General features: G+C 42.6%; 1 protein-coding gene and 1 long non-coding RNA gene across 3 annotated transcripts in view; both read left to right on the forward strand.

Moving 5' to 3' along the window:
* The first annotated feature begins 9523 nt into the window (after positions 1-9523).
* On the forward strand, positions 9524-12658 carry LOC135575130 (uncharacterized). Its single transcript, XR_010465702.1, has 3 exons — positions 9524-9613; positions 9737-10989; positions 11712-12658. It is a non-coding gene; the product is annotated as an uncharacterized LOC135575130 (long non-coding RNA).
* Positions 12659-13462: 804 nt separating this feature from the next.
* Positions 13463-27724, forward strand: part of setd2 (SET domain containing 2, histone lysine methyltransferase) — a 51880-nt gene continuing 37618 nt past the window's right edge. For both annotated transcript variants that reach the window (XR_010465703.1, XM_065027409.1), the window contains exons 1-7: positions 13463-13817; positions 15486-15607; positions 18407-18428; positions 18650-23055; positions 23286-23417; positions 26722-26850; positions 27378-27501. Coding sequence is in view for 1 of the 2 variants with exons in the window: in XM_065027409.1 (XP_064883481.1) it covers positions 15579-15607; positions 18407-18428; positions 18650-23055; positions 23286-23417; positions 26722-26850; positions 27378-27501 (4842 nt within the window). In the remaining variant the exon portion in view is untranslated. The remainder of the gene's footprint in view (positions 13818-15485; positions 15608-18406; positions 18429-18649; positions 23056-23285; positions 23418-26721; positions 26851-27377; positions 27502-27724) is intronic.

Here is a 27724-nt window from a genome sequence, read left to right on the forward strand (position 1 = left end):
AGTGGTTTCTTTGAAGCAATTCAACCATGAAGGCCTGATTCACAGTCTCCTATGAACAGTTGATGTTGAGATGTGTCTGTTACTTGATCTCTGTGAAGCATTTATATGGGCTGCAATCTGAGGTGCAGTTAATTGCCGATTTTGAGGCTGGTAACTCGAATGAACTTATCCTCAGCAGCAGAGGTAACTCTGGGTCTTCTTTTCCTGTGGCGGTCCTCATGAGAGAAAATTTCATCATAGCGCTTGATGGTTTTTGCGACTGCCCTTGGAAGAAACTTTCAAATATCTTGAAATTTTCTGGATTGACTGACCTTCATGATTTAAAGTAATGATAGACTGTCGTTTCTCTTAGCTTATTTGAGCTGTTCTTGCCATAATATGAACTTATGTGTACCAACCCTATCTTGTCACAACACAACTGATTGGCTCAAATGCATTAAGAAGGAAAGAAATTCCACAAATGAACAAGGCACACCTGTTAATTTAAATCCATTCATGTGACTACCTCATGAAGCTGGTTGAGAGAATGCCAAGAGTGTGCAAAGCTGTCATCAAGGCAAAGAAAGGGTGGCTACTTTGAAGAATTTAAAAAATAAAATATTTTGATTTATCACTTTTTTTGGTTACATGATTCCATATGTGTTATTTCATAGTTTTGACATCTTCACTATTATTCTACAATGTAGAAAATAGTCAAAATAAAGAAAAACCCTTGACTGAGTAGGTGTGTCTAAACGTTTACCCTATCTGCTCCTGCACCATGCCACTGGCCTGGGAGGATGGGACACCACTACTCAACACACCCTGTAACTCATATACCCAAATACCCCACTGCAAGCTGCCACCACAACATCTATTTTCTGTGATTTATGTTCCATTGCTGCGGTACTGTTGATAACCATTTGCTAAGAAGCCAACCTTACATCACTCGATGGCCTATCCCTCTGTGATGGCACAGATCCACTACTCACAAAAAATGTCACTCCCACCGGACCAGATTCTTCTTTATCATGTCCGTCGATGCAAGCTCTGTCTCCGAACACTTCACCACACCTTCCACCCCACTGAGCTCCCGAGTGGCACAGCGGTCTAAGGCACTGCATCCCAGTGCTAGAGGCGTCACTACAGACCCTGGTTTGATTCCAGGCTGTATAACAACCGGCCGTGATTGGGAGTCCCATAGGGCAGCGCAGAATTGGCCCAGCGTTGTTCGGGTTAGGGTTTGGTCGGTGTAGGCTGTCATTGTAAATAAGAATTTGTTCTTAAACTGACTTGCCTAGTTAAATAAAGGTAAAATAGCCTCCCGGGTGCCACAGTGGTCTAGGGCACTGCAGCGCTAGTTGTGCCAGCAGAGACACTGGGTTCGCGCCCAGGCTCTGTTGCAACCAGCTGCGCCCGGGAGGTCCGTGGGGCGACGCACAATTGGCCTCGCATCGTCCGGGTTAGGGAGGGTTTGGCCGGTAGGGATATTCTTGTCTCATCGCGTACCAGCGACTCCTGTGGCGGGCTGGGCGCAGTGCACGCTAACCAAGGTTGCCAGGTGCACGGTGTTTCCTCCGATACATTGGTGCGGCTGGCTTCCGGGTTGGATGCGCGCTGTGTTAAGAAGCAGTGCGGCTTGGTTGGGTTGTGTTTCGGAGGACGCATGGCTTTCGACCTTCGTCTCTCCCGAGCCTGTACGGGAGTTGTAGCGATGAGACAAGACAGTAGCTACTAACAATTGGATACCACGAAATTGGGGGTTAAATTAAAAAATATATATATAAAGGTAAAATATAAACTTAACTAGCACTCATTCACTTTCATTTCACCTCCAGAACACAGCTCACTCTGTTCACACTTGACACCAACCTTCTTCAACACCCAATCTCCATTTTTTTATCACCATCTTCCTCAAATTCAAATCCAACCTCTGCTTTCCACATTCTCTTCATTCCTCAGAAATCTACCTTTCTGTGTCCCTGTCCCAATATTCCTCTTCTACTGACATTGCTTGCGGCTTTGCTTCAATGGTCATTGTACAGTCAAATATTCCCACTAGTATTTTTATTTTTAATCCTGTTTCCCCTCTCATAGGTGATGATATTAAGTATCATGCCCGCCACAGCACATTCTCAGAGTGACTGAAGAACAACATATGGAGATTGTTCCGCTCAGGTCCTTTGGGGGAGATGGGTTACTTTATGGGCTATTCATTTGTGAGACATCTGAAATACACAATACATATTTTATTACAAATCAAATATTTAATATCATCACCTATGAGAGGGGAAACAGGATTAAAAATAAATACAAATACTAGTGGGAATATTTGACTGTACAATGACCATTGAAGCAAAGCCATAACCTTCTTCTATGGCTCTGAATTGAAGTCCATAGTGGTTCATCATGTCCACTTCACACAAGTGTTAAGTTGACCTTATGACTGGTTTCCATTCCAACACTGCCATCATTTTTTCAGACATATATGACAGACAGCTGCTTGACTTTTTATTAGCAGCCCTAACAGGATGCCACTGGGGGGGGGCCTTAAATCATCATCCACGTCATAAAAAAAGACGGATGTTATCATGGCTCGTGTGTCATCTCAAGTCTAGGGTACTTCTTTATGTTACATAGCATCTTCCAATCATATATCTCATTTGTATCATATGACAGGCATATTGCTCACCAGTCCAGTGGTCAAGGGGAAAAGGGTTCCAAAAGACACATCGATGCCCTTTTTTTCCAACTTCTGAAGTGCATTGGACCTGAGGAAAGATCCATCCTTGTTGCCTCTGGCCACAGCCAACACTGCCAGGCTACTATACTGAGAACACAATTAAGGGAAATAAAGATGGGATAAGATATCTAATCCATTTGATTATTTTACATGCTCTGTAAACAACAGGTTTAGACTAACAGTCAAATGCTTACGTGTCCTTTTCCAACAATGCAGAGTTAAAAGATAAAAATAAAAAATAAAAATAGTGACACGAGGATTAAATAAATACAGTGAAAATAACATGGCTATCTATATACAGGGAGTAGAAAATAACATGGCTATCTATATACAGGAAGTAGAAAATAACATGGCTATCTATATACAGGAAGTATATCTATATACAGGGAGTAGAAAATAACATGGCTATCTTTATACAGGGAGTAGAAAATAACATGGCTATCTATATACAGGAAGTATATCTATATACAGGGAGTAGAAAATAACATGGCTATCTTTATACAGGAAGTAGAAAATAACATGGCTATCTATATACAGGAAGTAGAAAATAACATGGCTATCTATATACAGGAAGTAGAAAAAAATATCTATATACAGGAGTAGAAAATAACATGGCTATCTATATACAGGAGTAGAAAATAACATGGCTATCTATATACAGGAGTAGAAAATAACATGGCTATCTTATACAGGAGTAGAAAATAACATGGCTATCTATATACAGGAAGTAGAAAATAACATGGCTATCTATATACAGGGAGTAGAAAATAACATGGCTATCTATATACAGGGAGTAGAAAATAACATGGCTATCTATATACAGGGAGTAGAAAATAACATGGCTATCTATATACAGGAGTAGAAAATAACATGGCTATCTATATACAGGGAGTAGAAAATAACATGGCTATCTTTATACAGGGAGTAGAAAATAACATGGCTATCTATATACAGGGAGTAGAAAATAACATGGCTATCTTTATACAGGGAGTAGAAAATAACATGGCTATCTATATACAGGAAGTAGAAAATAACATGGAGAAAATAACATGGCTATCTTTATACAGGAGTAGAAAATAACATGGCTATCTTTATACAGGGAAAATAACATGGCTATCTTTATAGAAAATAACATGGCTATCTTTATACAGGAAGAAAATAACATGGCTATCTTTATACAGGAAGTAGAAAATAACATGGCTATCTTTATACAGGAGTAGAAAATAACATGGCTATCTATATACAGGAAGAAAATAACATGGCTATCTATATACAGGAAGTGGCTATCTATATACAGGAAGTAGAAAATATCTATATACAGGAGTAGAAAATAACATGGCTATCTTTATACAGGAGTAGAAAATAACATGGCTATCTATATACAGGAGTAGAAAATAACATGGCTATCTATATACAGGGAGAAAATAACATGGCTATCTATATACAGGAGTAGAAAATAACATGGCTATCTTTATACAGGGAGTAGAAAATAACATGGCTATCTATATACAGGGAGTAGAAAATAACATGGCTATCTATATACAGGGAGTAGAAAATAACATGGCTATCTTTATACAGGGAGTAGAAAATAACATGGCTATCTATATACAGGGAGTAGAAAATAACATGGCTATCTTTATTTAGAAAATAACATGGGGAGTAGAAAATAACATGGCTATCTATATACAGGGAGTAGAAAATAACATGGCTATCTATATACAGGGAGTAGAAAATAACATGGCTATCTTTATACAGGGAGTAGAAAATAACATGGCTATCTATATACAGGGAGTAGAAAATAACATGGCTATCTATATACAGGGAGTAGAAAATAACATGGCTATCTATATACAGGAAGTATATCTATATACAGGGAGTAGAAAATAACATGGCTATCTATATACAGGAGTAGAAAATAACATGGCTATCTATATACAGGGAGTAGAAAATAACATGGCTATCTATATACAGGGAGTAGAAAATAACATGGCTAATATATCTATATACAGGAAGTAGAAAATAACATGGCTATCTATATACAGGGAGTAGAAAATAACATGGCTATCTATATACAGGGAGTAGAAAATAACATGGCTATCTATATACAGGAAGTATATCTATATACAGGGAGTAGAAAATAACATGGCTATCTATATACAGGGAGTAGAAAATAACATGGCTATCTATATACAGGAAGTATATCTATATACAGGGAGTAGAAAATAACATGGCTATCTATATACAGGGAGTAGAAAATAACATGGCTATCTTTATACAGGGAGTAGAAAATAACATGGCTATCTATATACAGGAGTAGAAAATAACATATCTATATACAGGAAAATAACATGGCTATCTATATAGAGAAAATAACATGGCTATCTATATACAGGAAGTATATCTATATACAGGAGTAGAAAATAACATGGCTATCTATATACAGGGAGTAGAAAATAACATGGCTATCTATATACATGGCTATCTATATACAGGGAGTAGAAAATACATGCTATCTACTATATGAGTAAAATATCTATCAGGAGTAGAAAATAACATGGCTATCTTTATACAGGAAGTATATCTATATACAGGAGTAGAAAATAACATGGCTATCTATACAGGAGTAGAAAATAACATGGCTATCTATATACAGGAAGTAGAAAATAACATGGCTATCTATATACAGGAAGTAGAAAATAACATGGCTATCTATATACAGGGAGTAGAAAATAACATGGCTATCTATATACAGGAAGTATATCTATATACAGGGAGTAGAAAATAACATGGCTATATACAGGGAGTAGAAAATAACATGGCTATCTATATACAGGAAGTATATCTATATACAGGGAGTAGAAAATAACATGGCTATCTATATACAGGGAGTAGAAAATAACATGGCTATCTATATACAGGAAGTATATCTATATACAGGAAGTAGAAAATAACATGGCTATCTATATACAGGGAGTAGAAAATAACATGGCTATATACAAGGAGTACCAGTATTGCAGTTGGAGACTTTTATTTCCCTCACCAACTTTAAACTTGAAACCCAACTTTAAACATCAACTATCTGAGCAGCTAACCGATCGCTGCAGCTGTACAAAGTCCATCTGTAAATAGCCCACCCAATCTACCTAACTCATCCCCATACAGTTTTTATTTTATTTACTTTTCTGCTCTTTTGCACACCAGTATCTCTACCTGCACATCATCATCTGCTCATTTATCACTCCAGTGTTAATCTGCTAAATTGTAACTATTCGCTCCTATGGCCTATTTATTGCCTACCTCCTCATGCCTTTTGCATACAATGTATATAGACTTTATTTTTTCTACTGTGTCATTGACTTGTTTGTTATTGGCTTGTTTATTGTTTACTCCATGTGTAACTCTGTGTTGTTGTCTGTGTCGAACTGCTTTGCTTTATCTTGGCCAGGTCGCAGTTGCAAATGAGAACTTGTTCTCAACTGGCCTACCTGGTTAAATAAAGGTGAAATAAATAAAAACTGAGTTTATGTGCAGGGGTACGACGTAGCTATCTACTGTACATATAGGTTTGGTTCACATTACTAGGCAACAGGATAGATAAGACAGTAGCAACAGCGTGTGTGTGTGTGGGTAGAGTCCTGTCTGTGGTGTGTGTGTGTTGGGGTGTCAGTGTAAGTATGTGTGAGTGTGTGGGTAGAGTCCAGTATGTGTGAGCGTGTGGGTAGAGTCCAGTATGTGTGAGCGTGTGGGTAGAGTCCAGTATGTGTGAGCGTGTGGGTAGAGTCCAGTATGTGTCAGCGTGTGGGTAGAGTCCAGTATGTGTCAGTGTGTGGGTAGAGTCCAGTATGTGTGAGCGTGTGGGTAGAGTCCAGTATGTGTGTATAGAGTCAGTGCAAGAGAGTTTGTGCAAAATAGGGTCAATGCAGGGAGCCATTTGATTAGCTATTTAGCAGTCTTATGGCTTGAAGCTGTTCAGGGTGCTGTTGGTTCCAGACTTGGTGCATTGGTACCACTTGCCGTGTGGTAGCAGAGAGAACAGCCTGACTTGGGTGTGAGAGATATCCAAACACAGGCCTATTGATTTCAGGGCAAATTTGCCTTAAAAAAACATCACCATTGATCTTAAAAACGGCAATTGGAGTTGAATCTGGACAATAGTTTGAAGGATACAGATTTCCCTGTGGGGGAAAGCTGTGGAACAGGTTGGAGGCTGGCCAAGGATTCCCAGCGAATCTTCTCACTGAAGTGGGGGAGGCATCACAATACATACAGGTTAAGTCCCAAATGGCACATTACTCACTGTGTAGTGCACTACTTTTGACCAGAGACCTGTAGGGACCCTAGTCAAAAGTAGTCCACTGTAAATAGAAGGGTGCCATTCGGACACAAACAAACACTTTCGCTGAGAGGCCAGCAATTCCCTGTGTATTAAATAATAATTCAACTGATCCATCCAAACACTGTACTTACACATGTAATTACAATGTAATAAAGACATGCGATTTTCCAATAAGTCTTTCAGATGGACATCATACGAGCGTTTGTAATGGCACATCTGGAACAAGCCTGAGGGGTGAAGGAGTCTGGCTGCAGGTAAAGGGCACACAGACCTAATCAGTTCCAAGGGCTCCACACCTCAACTCAGGCCACTGGAGAAACCACCAACATCAGCAATTTACACTGAGGGACAATTGAATTGACATGTATTTAATACAAGGCATCAGTAACAACATGCTATGGTCAGCAGAGTAGAACGTATTGCCTTCTATCACAATGTGGTCATTGTCCTTGGTTTGCATCCCAAATGGAACCCTATTCAGTACATAGTGCACTACTTTTGACAAGGGACTATGGTCAAAAGTAGTGCACTATATAGGGAATAGGGTGCCATTTGGGATACAGACCTAGTGTCTGACTATGGGTACCTACCTGACTGGTGAGGCTGTGGACAGGCAGCAGTAGTCCAGCCATGCGTGAGATGATGTGTGTATTCATCACAGAGAGGGATTCTGCTGCTGGTGGAACAACAGAGAGAGACAGGATGATGTGCTCATGAGCGCCCTCTGTAGGGCCTGGGCTCAGGGTCAGGGCCTGGTCATTATGAAACAGGAGCACATTGTCAGCAGACCTGAAGGCAGGCGAGGACCAGGGCCCGTATTCATCAAACTTCTCAGAGTGCTGATCTAGGATCAGTTTTTCCTTTTATATCATAGTCACTATTCTATCCTACGTATTCTAGATATACTAAATATTCTATCCACATACTGTCCTTAATGTCTTTACAGCTAGATATTACTGAACTGCTGGGAGCTAGGAACACAAGCATTTACCTACACCCGTAATAACATCTACTAAATATGTGTATGCGACCAATAAAATATAATTTGATGTTGAATCAGATTATTATGGACAGGGAGGACCTGATCCTAGATCAGCAGTCCTACTAAAGCTTTTTGAATACAGGCCCAGGGCTGACTCAAAACTAGACATTTGGTATTCCTTCTGTGTTTAGTATTATTGGGCAACGACAGGCTACTTTTGACTCAAAGAAGACAAACACAGACCTTTGCAGTGAGGCTAAACTCAGCAGTGTGCTGTAGTGTTGAACGGGATTCTCTGCACTTTGGTGCGGTGCCACTGATACAGTCAAAATGTCAATGGAGATTCTCCATTGACTGTGTTGTTTAGTCCAGGACTAGGCTTAATCTGTGTCTGGGAAACTGGCCCTTATTACTGGTTACTGACCTCTATTTTTTCCAAATTATGCTTGAGCCCATGTCTGCATCTCAAATTACAACATTTTCCCTATAAAGTGCACTACTTTTGAGTAGAGTCCCATATCCCTATGGGCACTGGTCAACAGTAGGGCACTACATAGAGAACAGGGTGCCATTTGGGACTGGTCCCATGCTTACCCACCAGATCCTGTGTCCCCCACTCAGGTTGTGAAGTAGCACCCCTCCAATGTCGTAATCTATTCTCTCCACCTCCATCGTCTGCTGGAGTAAATTATTACTCTCCTCGCCCCAATGTTCATTGTAACCTTGTGGGTTTAAATAGCGTATCATAACAACTCAGACCATTCTGTAAAAGGTATCCAGGGCTCTACAATGCGGGTATTTCACTCGCATTTGCCCTTAAATTGATTTGTGCGAATCTGAAAATGATTTACGAGCACAGTGTGCGAGTAAAGATTACAATCTACCGTAATCTATTATTTTTTCCCACAAGCGCCAACCACAGTAGTGTTTTCAGTGCTGACGCAGTCCAGTCAGAGTGAGAGAAAGGTGAACAACACTGGGGGAAAAGTATTGGTATAGGCTGAAAATTAACGTGCAGACATCGCTAAAAATGAAGCCCATTCAATTTTATTTTAAGCGAATAAGAGACGAGGAGAAAGAGTAATCAGGCGAGGGGGATTCGCAAGGTTCAACTAATGAAGCCTCTTCACAAGGTTTACATGAGGCTGTTAGCGAAGCTACGGTGACCCCCGGCTGTCACTTCAACGTCCACTGTAGCCGGCGGAGGGAGAACATATAGATTCAACGCGAATTGGCTCAAAATGTTCCCATGGCTAGAGTTCGAAAACAATGTAATGTTCTGCAAATATTGTAGAAGGTTGAAACAGGCGGACAACCCGTCCTTCGTGTCAGGAAAAAGAGATATAAGCGCAGCGAAACATAACATCTGTCTGAGTCATATCCAGTGCAGAGATCTGTACATGTTGAGACAGGAAACACCATAAAGCACGGTGTCAAGCAGCCTTGAGGAGGCAAGTGTTTCTGTCTGAGGAGGAGACAGCTGAAAATAAGATAAACATAACATACTAAATTGCGAAAGAACCTTTAGTCAAATTTGGTCGGACAACAGACTTCGGAACACTCCATGTCATTGGTAAATTGTTTATCTTTAAAGGCTTTATTTTGGTGTAAAGTTTAATCCTTATTCGTAATGGAGATATAATTAATTTGGTAATAAATACTTTTTTGTTATTGTTTTTGTTTTTTTGTCCATTAGAGGTGTTTTGGATGCCACCAAGGCCGCATTTCGTGCTGTTTGCCCAGAGGAAGATGGAGGGTCATGGATGAAGAAGTGGGTCTCCTTTGGGGCAGATGGTGCCACCGTGGGGGAGTGATTGACCACCTGCAGAGAGGGGCAGGGGGGCATATAATCCCAATCTACTGTATGCCACATGTATTTGTAACTAATAAATTATCTGATTTAGTTTTATTTGCTATCAGATAAAACTAGGACCCCCTGTCCGGGGGTGTCCTCGGATGGGGCCACAGTGTCTCCTGACCCCTCCTGTCTCAGCCTCCAGTATTTATGCTGCAGTAGTTTATGTGTCGGGGGGCCAGGGTCAGTTTGTTATATCTGGAGTACTTCTCCTGTCCTATCCGGTGTCCTGTGTCAATTTAAGTATGCTCTCTCTAATTCTCTCTTTCTTTCTCTCTCTTGGAGGACCTGAGCCCTAGGACCATGCCTCAGGACTACCTGACATGATGACTCCTTGCTGCCCCCAGTCCACCTGGCCGTGCTGCTGCTCCAGTTTCAACTGTTCTGCCTGTGATTATTATTTGACCATGCTGGTCATTTATGAACATTTGAACATCTTGGCCATGTTCTGTTACAATCTCCACCCGGCACAGCCAGAAGAGGACTGGCCACCCCACATAGCCTGGTTCCTCTCTAGGTTTCTTCCTAGGTTTTGGCCTTTCTAGGGAGTTTTTCCTAGCCACCGTGCTTCTACATCTGCATTGCTTGCTGTTTGGGGTTTTAGGCTGGGTTTCTGTACAGCACTTTGAGATATTAGCTGATGTACGAAGGGCTATATAAATACATTTGATTTGATTTGTTAAAAAATACTGTGTGTGTCTGTGTGTGTTCTAAGTGCTGGAATGGTAAATACCACAGAATTATTGTTTTCTGTTGGCACAAGAGATGGAGGGGGGGGGTTAGGCTAGAGCTGGCAATACGGACCATTCAGAAGAAAGAGACAAATGTGTCTGTCGTGTTTGTTCTTCTGAATCTGATATGTGTCACTTCAGCAGAAAATCCAAATGAGAGCTCTATGTTCTCGGGCAAGAGCTCAGTGTAGATATTTGCACACCGTCTAGCGTCAAGGGAACTCTCTGGATCCCCCATGTCCACAGAGCCCTCAGTGTTCCTGAGGCATGGACAAGACAAGGACCTTACTGCTGACGAAGGCCAGTACTCCGTTGTTCTGCAACACATCAACAACAGCGGATGTTCAAGGGCAGGCAAAGAAGGTCAGTTTTACACAGGAAATGGAATACAACACTAGTTTTAAAAAATAGGTCCAAGACTCAAATGAACTTTCAGAATAAAGTAATTTACAGGTGCTAGTTTATTTACTCACTACTTAACCGATAAAGCGGGAAATGGAGAATGCATGTGTGTATTCTGCCATTTTCTCTGACATGTTTGAGGAGCTATCCTCACTTAACCTCACCCTGCAAAGAAATGACCTGATCCTCCCCCAAGCCATGTCAGAGTTGAGGAGCTATCCTCACTTAGCCTCACCCTGCAAAGAAATGACCTGATTCTCCCCCAAGCCATGTCAGAGTTGAGGAGCTATCCTCACTTAGCCTCACCCTGCAAAGAAATGACCTGATCCTCCCCCAAGCCATATCAGAGTTGAGGAAGACCGTGACCAGACTGGAAGCACTAAAGCTTAGGGCAAAGGCAGGAGGCATGCTGGAAGATCCAGACCATGCTTTCTCAGCAGCAGGGTGATGAGAGGAGATTCCAGGTGTGTTAGGCTGAGAGCTTGTTAGGATGCAAGAGAAATCGATTATTAAAATTGACGATTAAGACTAATTCCCACACTGAGAATCTATGTATTCGTTACCCAATAGAACAATTTGAGGATAAGGAGGGAAATGCAGTGGAGAAGTCTTCAAAAAATGTTTATGGGAGACAGACAAATGGCCAGACATTTCATTGTGTGTGTGTGTTATTTCTGTTAAAGGGTATAACGCTGAAGGGGAATCTGAAAGGCTTCACAGACCTCACCAATCCCTAGCTGAAGCAGCACATGGAGGCGGCCATCAACATTGGCGTGGATGATCTCAAAGCCATGTTTGGTGGTTTGCTGAAGAATGAGGGTGTCCAGACCCCAGTGGAGTCTTTCAGAGTGATAAACCCTGACACATGGCCAGAAGACCAGGCCAGCCTTCTCACCTTTGGCGATGATGGTGTGGCAGACCTGATGAGGCATTTCAAAGAGCTGAGAATTTATTTGACACTGCATTGCCATATGAGACAATGTTATATTTGCATATTTGTAAACTCACTTGCTCTGTTAAATCCTACAGATCGGGGTGCAACATGGCTGCAATCCAGGATGAGTGGCAGGGGCTGAAAATCCTGGTCAGCCACAATTTCAAGGACAAGTCTTAGTGGCATGTGGGAGACCATGTTGACAAAGGACCCCTACAGGCACGATTACAAGGTAGACTAACAGTCCAGAGTGGTTATTGTATGGTATCCTTTTATGGTTGTTTTTGATAAGTTAATGGTCAAATTAAAATGAAATTGAAAGATCTCATCTTTTCCCTACAACATACTGGAGTTGGTGCAGCTTATGCTGGTGCTGCCCATTTCAGCCGCCCAGTGTGAGTGATGCTTCTTTGCGCAGAACCGGATTAAGATTGACAAGAAGCTGCCTTGGGGTCTCTACCACCGAAGACCTGATCAGGATCAGCCTGTGGGTCTTCTGTCGAGGTGTTGGATCCCACTCCTGCCGTGGACCGCTGGCTGACCTCTAAGCGTGCCAGACGGCCAACATACAAAAGCAGCTGGACAACTGATATCCTTTGCGTCTAGTAGCCATGAGTCAATGTGTGATTGGCGGTATGTGTCCCTTAGTACACGCACACAGTATAAATATGTATGTAATAAATTGTTTGTTAATAAACTCTGTGTTACTTGAACATTTTTCATTGTGCTCCTAAATTTATTTGTGTGCTTCTACATTTTTTAAATGTATTTAGAAGCACATGTACTCCTTGGGGGAAAAGTTAGCATATAGCCCTGGTATCCCTCACAATCTATTTAGGGATTGTTCAAGTACCTTGTTCAAGTCAGTCACTATGGTACTGTGAACTATGGACATGCAATGATAATTTTTCCCCAAAATTGATCACCTGTCATTCTGCTTGCTCTGGACTGCACCACTCTTGGTAATGAGTCTCCATTCCAAGCCCTGCTGGTTTACACACTGGCCAACCTGAAGCACATTTGCAGACAACTATCAGTATGGTCTTGCAGTGATCCAGCTAGCACAACTGTGCTCTGATAAACAGAACAAAACCCCAACTAGTCAAATCACGAGGAACATCCTTTTTTTTCACTTTTCAACATAAACATTGAGCTTGTATGGTAACTAGCTATGTCAACTAACTGAATATCTATCACATTAGACTTGTATCACACATAGCGAGCTAATGAACGTATGCTACCTACAAACAGTGGGGTGTTTGTTACAAACAATCCGCCAGCCAGGTGATTAACTTTAGCTTCGTTCCACAAGCAGAACTTCCAGACACTTGGACGTTTCCAGTTTGCACGTTATTATTCAACTAGATAGTTGATGGGAAACAGTGGGAAAGCTAAATATATATATAAGTGTTGTGGCATATATTTAGCTTTCCCACTGTATATATATAAAAATAAAACTATAGTTTATCGTCATGATGGAATGTCGAGAGGGGAGGAGTCGCCGTTGTAGCACGGCATTTCTAGACATTTATCTAGGTAGCCATTGTCAAAAGAAAATATAACGTTAGCCAACAAAATTGTGCAACCCAGCTAGAAATCACATGTTTAATTAGCTGCCTCTTTATTTTTATTTTTTTTAGAATACCTCACCAAATTGAGTAGTAATCACAACTTTGCACCGCTTTTCTGATTTAATAGGCTAGGTACTTACAGTTAACTAGCTAGGTACCATTTCGACCCCGTGTGGACGTCGGCAGCGCTGGATGTTTTTCAGCCAAGACGGGAGCTGTTTGTTATCGGTGTGAGGTTCATGTTAGGAGATGGGGGACCTTTATGACCCAGAGCACCCGAAAGAGTGAGTATTTGGCTGGCTTATTTTCTGTATTTTTTTGTTGTTGTTGATGCTTTATCGGGCTTGCCATAATACACACAACTTCCAAAGTGTTATTTAGTTACAAGCTAGCTAGATACCAGCTAATGTTAGCTTAGCCGTTTCCATGCACGCTACGCTAGTTAGCTTTCCAGTCTAGTTTCCTACATAAACTGTTGGAGTTACCTTTGTGGTCACATAGCTATGAAACATAGCTTACTATGGTAAAGTGGCATGTTGTATTTAGTGAATGCGACATGATCTCAACCCTCCTATGTACACCGGCAGCTAGCCTTCAATTTAGTTAACACCACCAGATCTTTCACACAACCTAGTATAGTTAGCCACCAATGTTGCCAGCAACTAACGTTGCTGGATGTATTTAATAATGGACGATGCATTGGTTGCAAGCTAGTTAGTTAGCTAGATGTTGTGCACCTTACTTTTGGGAACAGACAGTTAAGTTTACAACACAAACATTACTCAGTTATTAACTAGGTTGTGCTAACTTGGATATTTAGTGAGCTAACGTTAGCCAATTCGGTCGCTCCCTCCCACCACAACAGGCCTCACTTGCAGGCCTCGACTCCTCGTTGTAAAATGTTAGACCCGGTCTTATGGAGTAGATTTTATAGAAACTCCATGCCATTCAAGTGTATGCATTTTTGTCTATGTATTTAACGTTAAACCAGTTCACAGAAGAGGCCCTTGGCTCTGTTGTTGATCTCATCTGTGTAACGTTACATATTAAACTAATCGGTTACCCCACATTTGCAAGCTGTGCGATGAGAAGATTGTCATGTCGCCTTGTCTTCTCGCTGTTGGTGTAGCTAGCCAGCCTAGATAACCTTGCTAAATGTGATTTAGTGGAAGCGTCAAAACATTTCTGTGTAATGTTTTTGAATTGTGTTATTTTCTCTACTGTGTTGTTATATCGCAAGACAGCTACTCGGCTCCTCTATCATGAGCTAATCACTTGCATTCAATCCACTGACTACTATGAATGTCAATGCGAGCAATGGCTTCCTCTTTCTGCCAAATTGAAAGGACAGATATTACCGTTAAACAGACATGTCGTTTCTGACCAACGGGTCAGAGGAAACGGGTCTATGTGATACATACTCTTATTTAATGGCATTTAGTAAGAATTGTAGCTAGAACCGCCATGTAAACATTTGGTAGATTTAGACATAATCTATACATCTACATTTGGCATAGGAACCATTCTTCTATTTTACTCCTGTTGTAAGCGTTGTGGCATGCCGCTGGGCCCTTCAGGCAGAAAATAATCATCTGCAGAGATGACATATACACAGTTTATTCATAGGCATTAGCTACTGGCTGTAGTTTGTGTTCAACGTTTAAACTGATGTGTTCATTTGCACAGAAAACAGTTTGCACATTTTCTAGTCAAAGCTTTGTTACAAGCAACCTCCAGTGTTGAACATGTGGTGGTCATAAGGTAAACAAACGCAGCCAGATGTTCTTTGATTTGAACCTATGGTTTTAAAGATAACAGAGATGGTAGCAGCTCAACCCCCAAATTGTCTACCCGATTTGAGTTGGGGGATCAGCTTAAATTATTTTGAGACTGCATATTGTATGTTTATTGTTGGTGTGTAACCCAATGTATTTGTTTTAATATTTTGTTAGGTGTGACATCGCGTTGGAGAGCTCACTGCTCTGAACTGGTTTATTCTTGGCCAGCAGCTTCTACTGGGCTACAAACACCAGAACCACTGTGTAATGGATGCTCTGGTGGACTCAGAGATCAGGTACTACCAACACACACACACACACAGGGATCTTTTTTTTCCTTTTGGCGTAGTGTCAGAGTGGCACTATAGACTGTCTGTAATCAATGCTCTTTGCTAGCTAACTGAAGTGACACTAGAGTCTAGGACAGTGTTTCTCAACTCCAGTCCTTGAGTACTGCCAACTGTACGTACACATGTTTGTTGTAGCTCCGGACAGACACACCCGATTCAACTAATCATCAAGCCCTCAATGAGTTGAATTAGGTGCGTTTGTCAGGGGCTACAACCAAAATGTGTGCTGTTGGGGGTAATCAAGGACTGGTGTTGGGAAACACTGGCCCTGGAGATTGTCACCCTCAATGGTGGGCATTGGAATGTATGTATGCATGCAAAGTAGACCACACCCCTGAACAACTTCATTTGGATCTAAAAAGACACCCACCTCCCCTCCTATTGGTAATTTGGTCCATCGGTGTATCCAATGAATAGCCATGACATCATTCATGGTGTGTTGAATTCTGGATGTTGATCTCATCCCATTGCTCCAGTTCTAAAGACTATCAGTGCTGCTTTAGGGAAAGGCGTCTGTTTGAAAAGCACCTGCCTTGTGTAGGTGGATGTAGTTGTTTACTGTATACTTTGACCACATTCTGTCAGTTCTTTGTGCCCATCATAACTTTCTTATTTGAGGAAAGTTGCTGAATTTCGTTACTCAATGTGAGCAAGGTCAAAGCAGTCGTAATTGGACCCTAATGAAAACGACGATACTCACCAGGAGAATGTGTTCCATCAACCTAGCTTGTAAAAGGGCTAGCTAGATAATAACATTTTTTTTAAAGTGGCTGCAGATCCGACTTTTCGGCACCCCTCTTCCCGGGGGTTAATCTCTCTGCATACAATGGGAGGTTACATCAGATATCGGCTAGTATGTCAAGTGCCCCTGTCCTATAGATGTTAATGTGTGCCCAAGCTTCAGCCTCTGTCTGCCGAGTTTGTTTGCTCAACCAACCTGGTGTGGACTCAGAAGTCTTGGTCACCATGGCAGCAGTCAACCTCACAGAATATTAACAGACAAAAGGTGCACAACCTGAGTGCAAAGATTCCATGACTCTTTATCCTTTGTCCTTGAGAGATGATGACAGGGTTCACTTGATGTGTTAAGATTGCTTTTGTCTTTGTCCTGAGTGGCTAGTGCTTTTTTGAGGTCGTTTCAATTATTAAAAAAGAATCTTCTTTTTTTTTTAAACATTAAATGCATTATGAAATAATGAGCTTTTCAATCGAAATTCCTTTGGAATGGAAATAGTGAATATTCAATTGCCAAAGCATTGAACATTTTCCATTGTCTCTGTCAGGTCCACATTGGGTAGACATCAGAAGGAAAAACATGAAATTGCTATGAAATAATATAATATTTCAGTTGTGTATATTACTTAGTTTTTATTTTATTATTTTCATTCCTTAGTCATCAGCTCAGCTCTGCTCAGGTAGTAGCAGCCAGCCAGGCCATCTAACGTTATCTCTGTGCTCCCCATACTGTACTGTCTTTAGTCATCTTATTTAGCTAGCCTGCCTAAGTATGCTGCAAAGCTCTCTGACAATCCTTCTACTAGTTCTACAAAGTAGATAAGGTAAACTTTCACAAACTGTCTCTATCCCTAGTCGTTGTGTACATTCCTCTCTCATGCAGTCTGTATATCTGACCTAAAATAGCAGGCATAAGTGTATCCATCTCTGTCTGAGCCAGAAAGAACAGGCACAATAGATTATGGTCATTGTAGTTAATTACCACATTTCTGTGCTTAACTGGGTTGAATATTTCCTTAATGAAAACTACAACTCCCTTCACCCAGCGTCCCACATAGTTCTTGATTTAATTTCTCTCGTGAATGATTTTGATTTCTCTTGAGAAACGGCGCATTTGGCTCACAAAAACAACAACATTGTATTCAAGTAATTGAACCGACATCAGTCAATTAGTTGTTTAATAACAAAACACGTGACATTTTGATTCATGGCTCAGCACTATTTTTGTCACATAGCTTATTTCTCAAGTAACATTCTGCCACCCTTACACATTGTCTACCTCAATGTTTAAAAATAAATACTATTCAAACCTGACTCTAAAAATGTTTTTTGCTATTTGTAAATCCAACTAATTCAATATGTTTATAATGATGTATTGCAGATATGGCTATTTTAGGAGGATGCGTGGGGTTTGTGATTGGTATAGCCTAAATTCAAATGAATGAAACCACAATCCTGTTTTATCATTTGTTAAAATAACAGGAACTGACACTAAAGTGGACATGAAAAGGCTTCTCCCATGTTGGTAACGGTAATTTTAGAAGGGTCTGACTTTTGAAGGTCACAGAGGAAAACGAGAACATCAAGTCCTAAAGGAATACGTTACCCAGTTTGTTGCCTAGCAGCTTGTTGTACCGTAAAGAAAACCACGACAATATTGAGTCCTCCTAGTAGAACAAAAGAGTTGATTACTTTGTCATAAATGTGAATTAGGCCTTCTTTTTTTTACACTACGATGACATGTAGTTTCTATGATGAGACCCCCTGCGTTAAACATTTTTCACCACCCGCCAGGCTATCCCTCAAGCGGCCGTGTGGTCTACATCTTTGCATGAATTTTTAGTTTTACCGTTGCCTTATTGGACATGGATTTACATTACATTTCATAATACATTTTGTGTGATTGCTAAAGCGTTGAAGGGATTTTCAGATGTTGCAATATAAGTCTATGAATAGTTTACATTGATTTGTTTTGTGTTCCCCCCCCATGCACTCCTAATGTTACCTCAGGGAAGAGGGAGGCGATACCTCGGTAAGTCTATGAATAAACGTGTGATGAATACGTCTTTGTTCATCTGTTTTCTATTGGACAAATAGCTGGTGTTGTGGATCTTTTTGAGCTTGACCATTTCAATAACATAGAAATCACCTTTTGGGGAAACTGAATGATCGGTCATGTGATTTGGTTTACTGTAATAGTTTCTCCTCAAATTATAGCCATGGTAACATCTACTTATTTTGTTCACTGTACAGGTCAAGGTTGAGGGCCTCACCAAGGCAGCTTTACTCAAAGGCCTCTCGCCTCGAGTGATGTTGTCCAGCCATCTCCTGCCTAAAGGAACCAAGAGGAAGGTGAACCTGGACGATCAGGGTCGCCAGAAAGTGTCTTTCAGCTTCTCTCTGACAAAGAAACCGCTGCAGAACTTATTCCTTGCCCCTCCCAGTCAGGAAAAATCTCTTGCTGAACTCCCCTCTGTCCTGTCACCTACAACCTCACTCCCTCAGGACAGAGCAGGGCAGCATACGGAAAGCCAAAATGAGCAAATGCAGCCACCATTGTTGGTGCCCACACCAGTAGCAGAGATCCTTGCACCTCAGACGGCAGTCTCCTCTGTCCCCAAACCTAAAGTGGACTTGGGAAAGATGCACTTCAAGAAACAGATCCTCAGTGCATCTGTTATTGAAGAGAGTCCCATAACCAGTGTTGTCTTACAGGATCCACCCCCTTCCGAGCAACAGGTTTTAACGGAATCTTCAGGTAAAATTGAAACTGTCACCCCAACACAAACGCCCCAGTCTCAGAACGATCTTCAGAACATGGACAATGACGGCCCCTCTGAGAATGCTCCAACTCATGTATCTGATGTGAAGCTGGACCTCAGTCTCAAGGAACCCACTGACTCCTCCCACAAAGGGAAAGTGGATGTAAACACTTCCAGTATAACAGAGCAGCAAGACACCTCAGAAAACATACAAATCCGTTCCCGGTCGGACAGCACACTCCCTGGCTCAGAATCTGATGCTGATTCAGTGCAGACGTCTTCTAGCTACAAGTCAGGTGAACCCAAGGCCACAGCAAAGTTGGAGAGTAGAAGTAACGGTACAAAAAATATGTCCTCTTCTCGCTCCAAATTAGAGGAAACCGAAAAAAGTTCTAACCATTCACGTTCTGAGAAGGACGAAAGAACCTCGAGTTACTCAAAATCTGACCGAGAATTAAGGTCAACATCTGACCGAGAATTAAGGTCAACCTCTGACCGAGAATCAAAGCACACACCCTCGCGGTCATCCCGCAATGACAAAGGCCGCAGAAGGACTAAGAGTCGGTCGAGGTCCAGATCAAGAGGTCCCCGGACGAGTTCCAGATCTGAGACACGCTCCAGATCTGAGAGATCTAGAAGCGAGAGAGGGTCAGGATCACGGTCTGATCGGTCATATTACGACTCTGAGCGGAGGTCAGGGGGTCACAGAAGTTCTCCGTACAGAGAGAGGAGAGGCAGCTCTCGCTCTCGGACCGATAGCAGCAGAGTCCGCGGCGACAGCTCTGACTCTGAAGATGACCACAGAAGAACTCGGACTAGAACAAGTGATTCCAGCAGGTCATCCACCCATTCTAGCTTGCAGAGAGATTCAAAGTCATACTTATCTCACTCGAAATCTGAGCGAGACTCGAAATCTGAACGAGATTCAGAGATAGATAAAATAACACAATCTTCTAAGTCTGAGAGGGCCTCAAAGAGAACTGTTGACTCCAGTTCCCTCCAAAAGTGCTCTACTGATGTAGAACCTAATCACAGGAAATCCAACACCCACTACAAGCCGGACATCGGTGTTCGATCCACTCGTTCCAGTCCACATGCCCTCTCTCAAACATCAGACAAACGTCTCCAGAGAAGTAGCTATAGTGAATCTGAGGTAGCTCACAAAGGGAAGTCTCAGTCACAGGGCTCTGACCGCTCTTCTGGTTCTGAAGGGGCATGGACTTCTTCCACCAGTAAATCAGACTCTAAGCAAATGTCTGCCACCATGTCATCAGGGAAAACTAATAGACAATCAAAGGACACATTTCACAGTCCCAATAAGATACAAACCCCTTCTGATGCTCACCCTCAGAGCAAAAATGACATAGCAGGAGCAGATTCCCATCTAGCAGATACTTGCCAAAGGGAGGATGTTGGCAACATGAATGACATCACATCCCAAGATAAAGGCTTACAAAAACCAACTCTGTCTTTACCGTCAAATTGTGATCCAACTGACAGATTGCAAGAACCAGCGTTGGATCTAGTTAATGAGAAGATCCATCATTGCATTGAGGTTCAGAATGACTCGGCAGCAACTTTACCGAACAACTCTAGTGGAGACCAATTATGTGAAAAATTTGCCTTAGGGGACATTGACAATGTTAATAAAAGCCTTTGCTCTGAACAAACGAAAGATGCACAGCGTGTAGACCCCCAAATAGAATCCACTGAGAAGTGGGTTGATGTAACCAACTCTAGCTTTTCCTGCAGTAATGACAGAGTAATACCCAGCCAGGATAAGACTGTTTTTCAAGATTCAGTTGGGTCAAAGTCATTACCATCTACAGTAGATGTATCTATCAGAGACCACCCTAAGCAGAACACTAAACCAGAAAATACTGTGTGTTCGAGTAGAAATGTGAATATCAACATGCAGTCTTGCAAAAACGTCCCTCTCAAATCTGAACCCTCTAGTCCTGAACCTCAGTTTTCCAACCAGACTGAACAACAGAACTCTAGTTTAAGGAAAAACAGAGGTAAAACAAAACAATCACGTTGGGATATTGTTGGACAAGACGCCTCAGACAGTGATAATCCTCAGAAATTGCCTTCCCAAGAAAGTAAACCTGCTGTGAAAAAGGTAATCTCCGTCAAGAGAATTGAGTTTTCTCAAGACATCAGCCAGGAAGATCCGTCTCTGAAGGGTCAACTGAAATGGGAAGCTGAGTTGCATTCCAAGACGATTAAGCAAGAAGTTATTATCACACAAGGACACAGCTCAGCACCAATAACTTTTGGGAACGACCAATCAGAGTCCGCAAACCCAACTGCACAACCAGGCACCTGTGAAACCAGCAGTGACCATTTAGACATCAAACCCCACGTCAGCCAAATGGATGGAGATCCCTCACTTTTAAATAATACCTCACATGTAGACCGAGCTAGAAGGGAGCAGTGTAGGAATGACGATGGTAATGAAGAGAAACCTAAAGATGGCCCTCACAAGAGCAAACCTCTGACGACACTAGTGTCGAGCCAGGACGCTGTAGGCCAAAGCGAGGACAGTGACACTGACGATTCAGAGTCTGACTCAGACTGCGGTGTTGCCGTGAAACGGATGCACTCTGTGGTGGTTGTACCAAAGAATTCCACCCTGACTCACTCGGACACAACAGACAAGCCCGCGTCTCCCTGCACTCCAAGCACTAGCCCAGGACGTCAACAACACGCTAACAGGGCCAGTGGCCAAGAGGGTGATCTGGACAGGAATGAGATGCCAAGCAGAGTAAGCCCTCAGCAGAGACATAGAGGCTTTCCCGCCATGTGTGAGAGCACTAGGCAGGCCAGTAATCCTTGTGTTGATGGAAGTCTCTCTGCACATGACATCATGGTATACCAATCGCAGAGCAACATGGTCGATAGCACCAGCCAGCTCGAGGGCTCCAACGCCACCGATGCCCAGCCTTCTAAGGATCCTTATAGCAGTGCCCGTGAGAGACCAAAGATTGGTGATGCAACGGTGAGCCAGATTGCTTCCCACAGCCTTGAGAACTCCTTCAGGCAGTCTGACACAGGGCATCCACAGCATTATGGAAGTGGCAGGGGTGGCAGGATGCTTTCCCGTTACCAACATGGAGACTTTGCTAGCTCTGATGACTTCAACAGCAGTCTGGGCTGGGACTTCACACAGTCGGAGCAGCCCAGCAGTACGTACCAGCAGCCTGACAGCAGCTATGGGGCATCCCAACAGCATCCTAACACACAACAGCCAGGGAACTCTTCTTTGGGGCAGGTGTACAGGACAAACAATGGGGCCTACTGGACCCAACTACCAACTACAACTCCACCCACCTGCAGACCGGTCTACCTCCATGTGCCTGCAACACATTATCAGGAGCCTGTTGGTCAAGTCCATCCTGACTCCTTGACTAATGACTGTGATGAGGACAGTGAAGGGAAACCAGCAGGCCTTAGTAGACTAGATGTTGGATGCAATGGTCCCAAGCTTCCAGGCTCGCTAGCCTTTGTACAAGCCCATGAAATAAGCAGCAACTGTAGAGGCTCTGTCCATGCCACTCCAGAGAATATTTCCATAGTTGAACCCCCCAGAGACAAGGACAACTCAAGGCCCCACAGAGGCAGGGGTCCTCCCAAGAAAAGGCGTCCAGAAATGGAGTCAGATTCGGACAGCGAGGCAGAACCTGTGCTGGCTAGCAAAAGGGAGCGACTGGCAGAGAGGGAGCTCCCCAAGGTCTCCAAAGAATCCAGGGAGATTCCAGGTCAGGCTGAGGTGCAACGCCCTTTGCTCAGTCTGAGGGATTTCCGGGACGCCAGCAACTGGAGGGAGATGGCAAGGTCTAAGAAGATGCCACCATACTTTGACCTGATTGAGGAAAACCTGTATCTGACTGAACGGTGAGTTTTTTTTCCAGTAGTTAGATTCAATGACTTTGCATGCCATGTTTTATTTTATAAATTAGTTGTACATAATCTAAAAGCAATTATCATCATATGACTTCAGCATAAGTATCTGGCCAGGTCGCAGTTGTAAATGAGAACTTGTTCTCAACTTGCCTACCTGGTTAAATAAAGGTGAAATAAATCTGACTGTAGAGAAAGTGAGGGATTTCTGTTGATCTGTACAGGAAGAAGAACAAGTCTCACCGAGACATCAAGCGAATGCAGTGTGAGTGCTCTATGCTCTCGAGGGAGGAGAAGTCTCGTGGAATGATGGCTTGTGGGGAGGACTGCCTTAACCGTCTGCTGATGATCGAGTGGTGAGTTCTTCTCCTTTGCGTCACCCTGGTAATACCAAACTGTAAAGCAGATCAAATAGTGTCTTCAGAAAGTATTCACACCCCTTGACTTTGTCCAGGTTTTGTTGTGTTTTAAAATGTATTTACATTTTGTGTCACTGGCCTCTACACACAATTCCCCAGAATATCAAAGTGGAATTATGTTTTTCAAAATGTTTACAAATGAATAATACACGAAAAGCTGAAATGTTATTTAACCACTTTGTTTTGGCAAGGCAAAATCAATTCAGGAATAAAAAATATGCTTAACAAGTCACATAATAAATTGCATGGACTCATTCTGTGCGCAATGATAGTGTTTTAACATGGTTTTTGAATTACTACCTCCTCTGTACCCCACAAACAGAAATATCTGTAAGATCCCTCAGTCGAGCAGTGAATTTTAAACACCTATTAAACTAAAAAGTCCAGGGAGGTTTTCCAATGCCTTGTAAAGAAGAGCACCTATTGGTAGATGGTTACAAATAAATAAATAAAGACAGACATTGAATATCCATTTGAACATGAAGTTATTAATGACATGTTGTATGGTGTATCAATACACCCAGTCACTATGAAGATGCAGGCATCCTTTCTAACAGTTGCCAGAGAGGAAGGAAACCGCTCAGGGATTTCACCATGAGGCCAATGGTGACTTTAAAACAGTTACAGAGTTTAATGGCTGTGATAGGAGATAACTGAGGATGGATCAACAACATTGATTAAACATCATTAAATAATACCAGCAAAACACCAGTCTCAACGTCAACAGTGAAGAGGCGACTCCGGGATGCTGACCTTCTAGGCAGAGTTGCAAAGAAAAAGCCATATCTCAGACTGGCCAATAAAAAGAAAATATTAAGATGGGCAAAGAACAGACACTGGACAGAGGAATATTGGAAAAAAGTGTTATGAACAGACAAATCTAAGTTTGAGGTGTTCGGTTCACAAAGAAGAACATTCATGAGACCCAGACAAAATGCTAGAGGAGTGCTTGACGCCATCTGTCAAGCATGGTGGAGGCAATGTGATGGTCTGGGGGTGCGTTAGTGGTGGTAAAGTGGGAGATTTGTACAGGGTAAAAGGGATGTTGTAGAAGGAAGGCTATCGCTCCATTTTACAACGCCATGCCATACCCTGTGGACGGCGCTTCATTGATTGGAGACTATTTCCTCCTACAACAGGACAATGACCCAACGCACAGCTCCTTAACTGCAAGAACTGTTTAGGGAAGAAGCAGTCAGCTGGTATTCTGTCTATAATGGAGTGGCCAGCACAGTCAGCGGATCTCAACCCTATTGAGCTGTTGTTGGGAGCAGCTTGACCGTATGGTACATAAGAAGTGCCCATCAAGCCACTCCAACTTGTGGGAGGTGCTTCAGGAAGCATGGGGGGAAATCACTTCAGATTCCTAGAATGCCAAAGGCTGTAAGGCTGTAATTGCTACAAATTGAGGATTCTTTGATGATGCAAAGTTTGAAGGACCCAATTATTTAAATAAAAAATAATTTATTTATAACCATGTCAACATCTTGACTGTTTCCTATTCATTTTGCAACTCATTTCATCTATGTTTTCATGGAAAACAAGTCCACCTGTGGTAAATTCAATTGATTGGACATGCTTTGGAAAGGAATTTGCCAGTCTATTTCTTTCTACTTTTTTTAACCTTTTATTTAACTAGGCAAGTCGGTTAAGAACAAATTATTATTTTCAATGACTGCCTAGGAACAGTGGGTTAACTGCCTTGTTCAGGGGCAGAACGACAGATTTTTTACCTTGTCTGCTCTGGGATTCGATCTTGCAACCTTTCGGTTACTAGTACAACGCTCTAACCACTAGGCTACCTACCGCCCGGTATAAGGTCCCACAGTTGACGGTGCATGTCAGAGCAAAAACTAAGCCATGAAGTCGAAGGAATTCCCCGTAGAGCTCCGAGACAGCATTGTGTCGAAGCACAGATCTGGAGAAGGGACCAAAAAATGTCTGCTGCATTGAAGGTCCCCAAGAACACCGTGGCCTTCATCATTCTTAAATGGAAGAAGTTTAGAACTACCAAGACTCTTCCTAGAGCTGACCGCCCAGCCAAACTGAGCAATTGGGTGAGAAGGGTCTTGGTCAGGGAGGTGACCAAGAACCCGATGGTCACTCTGACAGAGCTCCAGAGTTCCTCTGTGCAGATGGGAGAACCTTCCAGAACGACAACCATCTCTGCAGCACTCCACCAATCAGGCCTTTATGGCAGACTGGCCAGACGGAAGCCACTCCTCAGTAAAAGGCACACGACAGCCCACTTGGAGTTTGCCAAAAGGCACCTAAAGGACTCTCAAACCATGAGAAATAAGATTCTCTGGTCTGATGAAACCAAGATTGAACTCTTTGGCCTGAATTCCAAGTGTCACATCTGGAGGAAACCTGGCACCATCCCTACGGTGAAGCATGGTGGTGGCAGCACCATGCTGTGGGGATGTTTTCAGCGGCAGGGACTGGGAGACAAGTCAGGATCAAGGGTAAGATGAGCGGAGCAAAGTACGAAGATCCTTGATGAAAACCTTCTCGTGACCTCCAACTGGGGTGACGGTTCAAAAAGACAACGACCCTAAGCACATAGCCAAGACAACGCATGAGTGCCTTCAGGACAAGTCTCTGAATGTCCTTGTGTCCCAGCCAGACCCCGAACTTGAACCCGATCTAACATCTCTGGAGAGACCTGAAAAATAGCTGTGCAGCAAAGCTCCCGTCCAGCCTGACAGAGCTTGAGAGGATCTGCAGAGAAGAATGGGAGAATCTCCCAAAATACAGGTGTGCCAAGCTTGTAGCGTCATACCCAAGAAGACTCAAGGCTGTAATCGCTGCCAAAGGTGCTTCAACAAAGTACTGAGTAAAGGGTCTGATTTACTTTTGTGATATTAAAGTTTTTTTTTTTTTATAAAATTGTAAAAATATTTTTACCTGTGTTTTTGTTTTGTCATTATGGGGTATTGTGTGTAGATGGATGAGGGGGAAAATACTTTCAATCCATTTTAGAATAAGGCTGTAATGTAACAATGTAGAAAAGTCAAGGGGTCTGAATACTTCCCGAATGCACGATAGTTTTACATCATTGGTCCTTTACTTGTTCATCTTCAAACATAGAAAGATTTGGTCACCTACAAACAAGCAAGATTGTTGATATGTGGTTGCCTTATTTAACCTAGTCAAATGCACGGACTGTAAGTCTCTCTGTAGAATTGCGTCTGCTAAATGGCCAAAATGAAAACAAATGTAATGTCCTTGTATTTTGCAGCTCGTCACGCTGCCTGAATGAAGGCTACTGCTCCAACCGGCGCTTCCAGATGAAACTGCATGCGGACTTTGAGGTCATCCTGACTGAAGATAAGGGCTGGGGACTGAGGGCGGCCAGGGACCTGATACCGTAAGGCTCTTACTCCTTATTTTTACATGAAACCTTTTATTTAACTAGGCTGGTCAGTTAAGAACAAATTCTTATTTACAATGACAGTCTACCCCGGCCAAACCTGGACGACACTGGGCCAATTGTGCGCTGCCCTATTGGACTCCCAATGTGATACAGCCTGGATTCGAACCAGGGACTGTAGTTACATCTCTTGCACCGAGATACAGTGCCTTAGACCGCTGCGCCACTCAGGAGCCCTGTACTCCTTGATTCATAATAATGTTATAACTAGCACCCAGGGCTCGTTCTCAATAGATCTTAACCTGGATTCTTCGCATCCTATCTCCTCGCCTCCTCAACACACATAGGAGAGGAAGGTCTGAGAGAAACCCCTTGGACCTTCTCCAATACGGTTGAGAAGGAGGTGTGGCGATAGGATGCGAGGAATTGCGTAAAGACAAAATGAGATGGAGCCCTGGTCATTGTACTAAAAGCTGTACACAAAGGAGTCATGCTCACCCCCCACCATTTGAATCACATTTCAGAAACACTTTTGTGCTGGAGTACTGCGGAGAGGTGTTGGACCACAAGGAGTTCAAGACACGGGTGAAAAAATACGCTAGCATGAAGAACATCCACTACTATTTCATGGCCTTGAAGAATAACGAGGTGAGACCACTGGAACGTTGACATGTCGTCCACTGAACTCCTGAAACAGGAACAAGTATAGGCTGTGTCCAACATGGCTCCCTATTCCCTATAAAGTGCACTACCAGACCCCAACAAGTTTTAGGTGTGCATCCCAAATGACACCCTGATTTGGCTCTGGTCAAAAGTAGTGGCTATATAGGGTGCCATTTTGGGATGCACCAAGTGCTGTATTGTTTCCAAC

Source organism: Oncorhynchus nerka, linkage group LG14 (genome assembly GCF_034236695.1).
Source record: "Oncorhynchus nerka isolate Pitt River linkage group LG14, Oner_Uvic_2.0, whole genome shotgun sequence".
Classification (NCBI taxonomy): Eukaryota; Metazoa; Chordata; class Actinopteri; order Salmoniformes; family Salmonidae; genus Oncorhynchus; species Oncorhynchus nerka.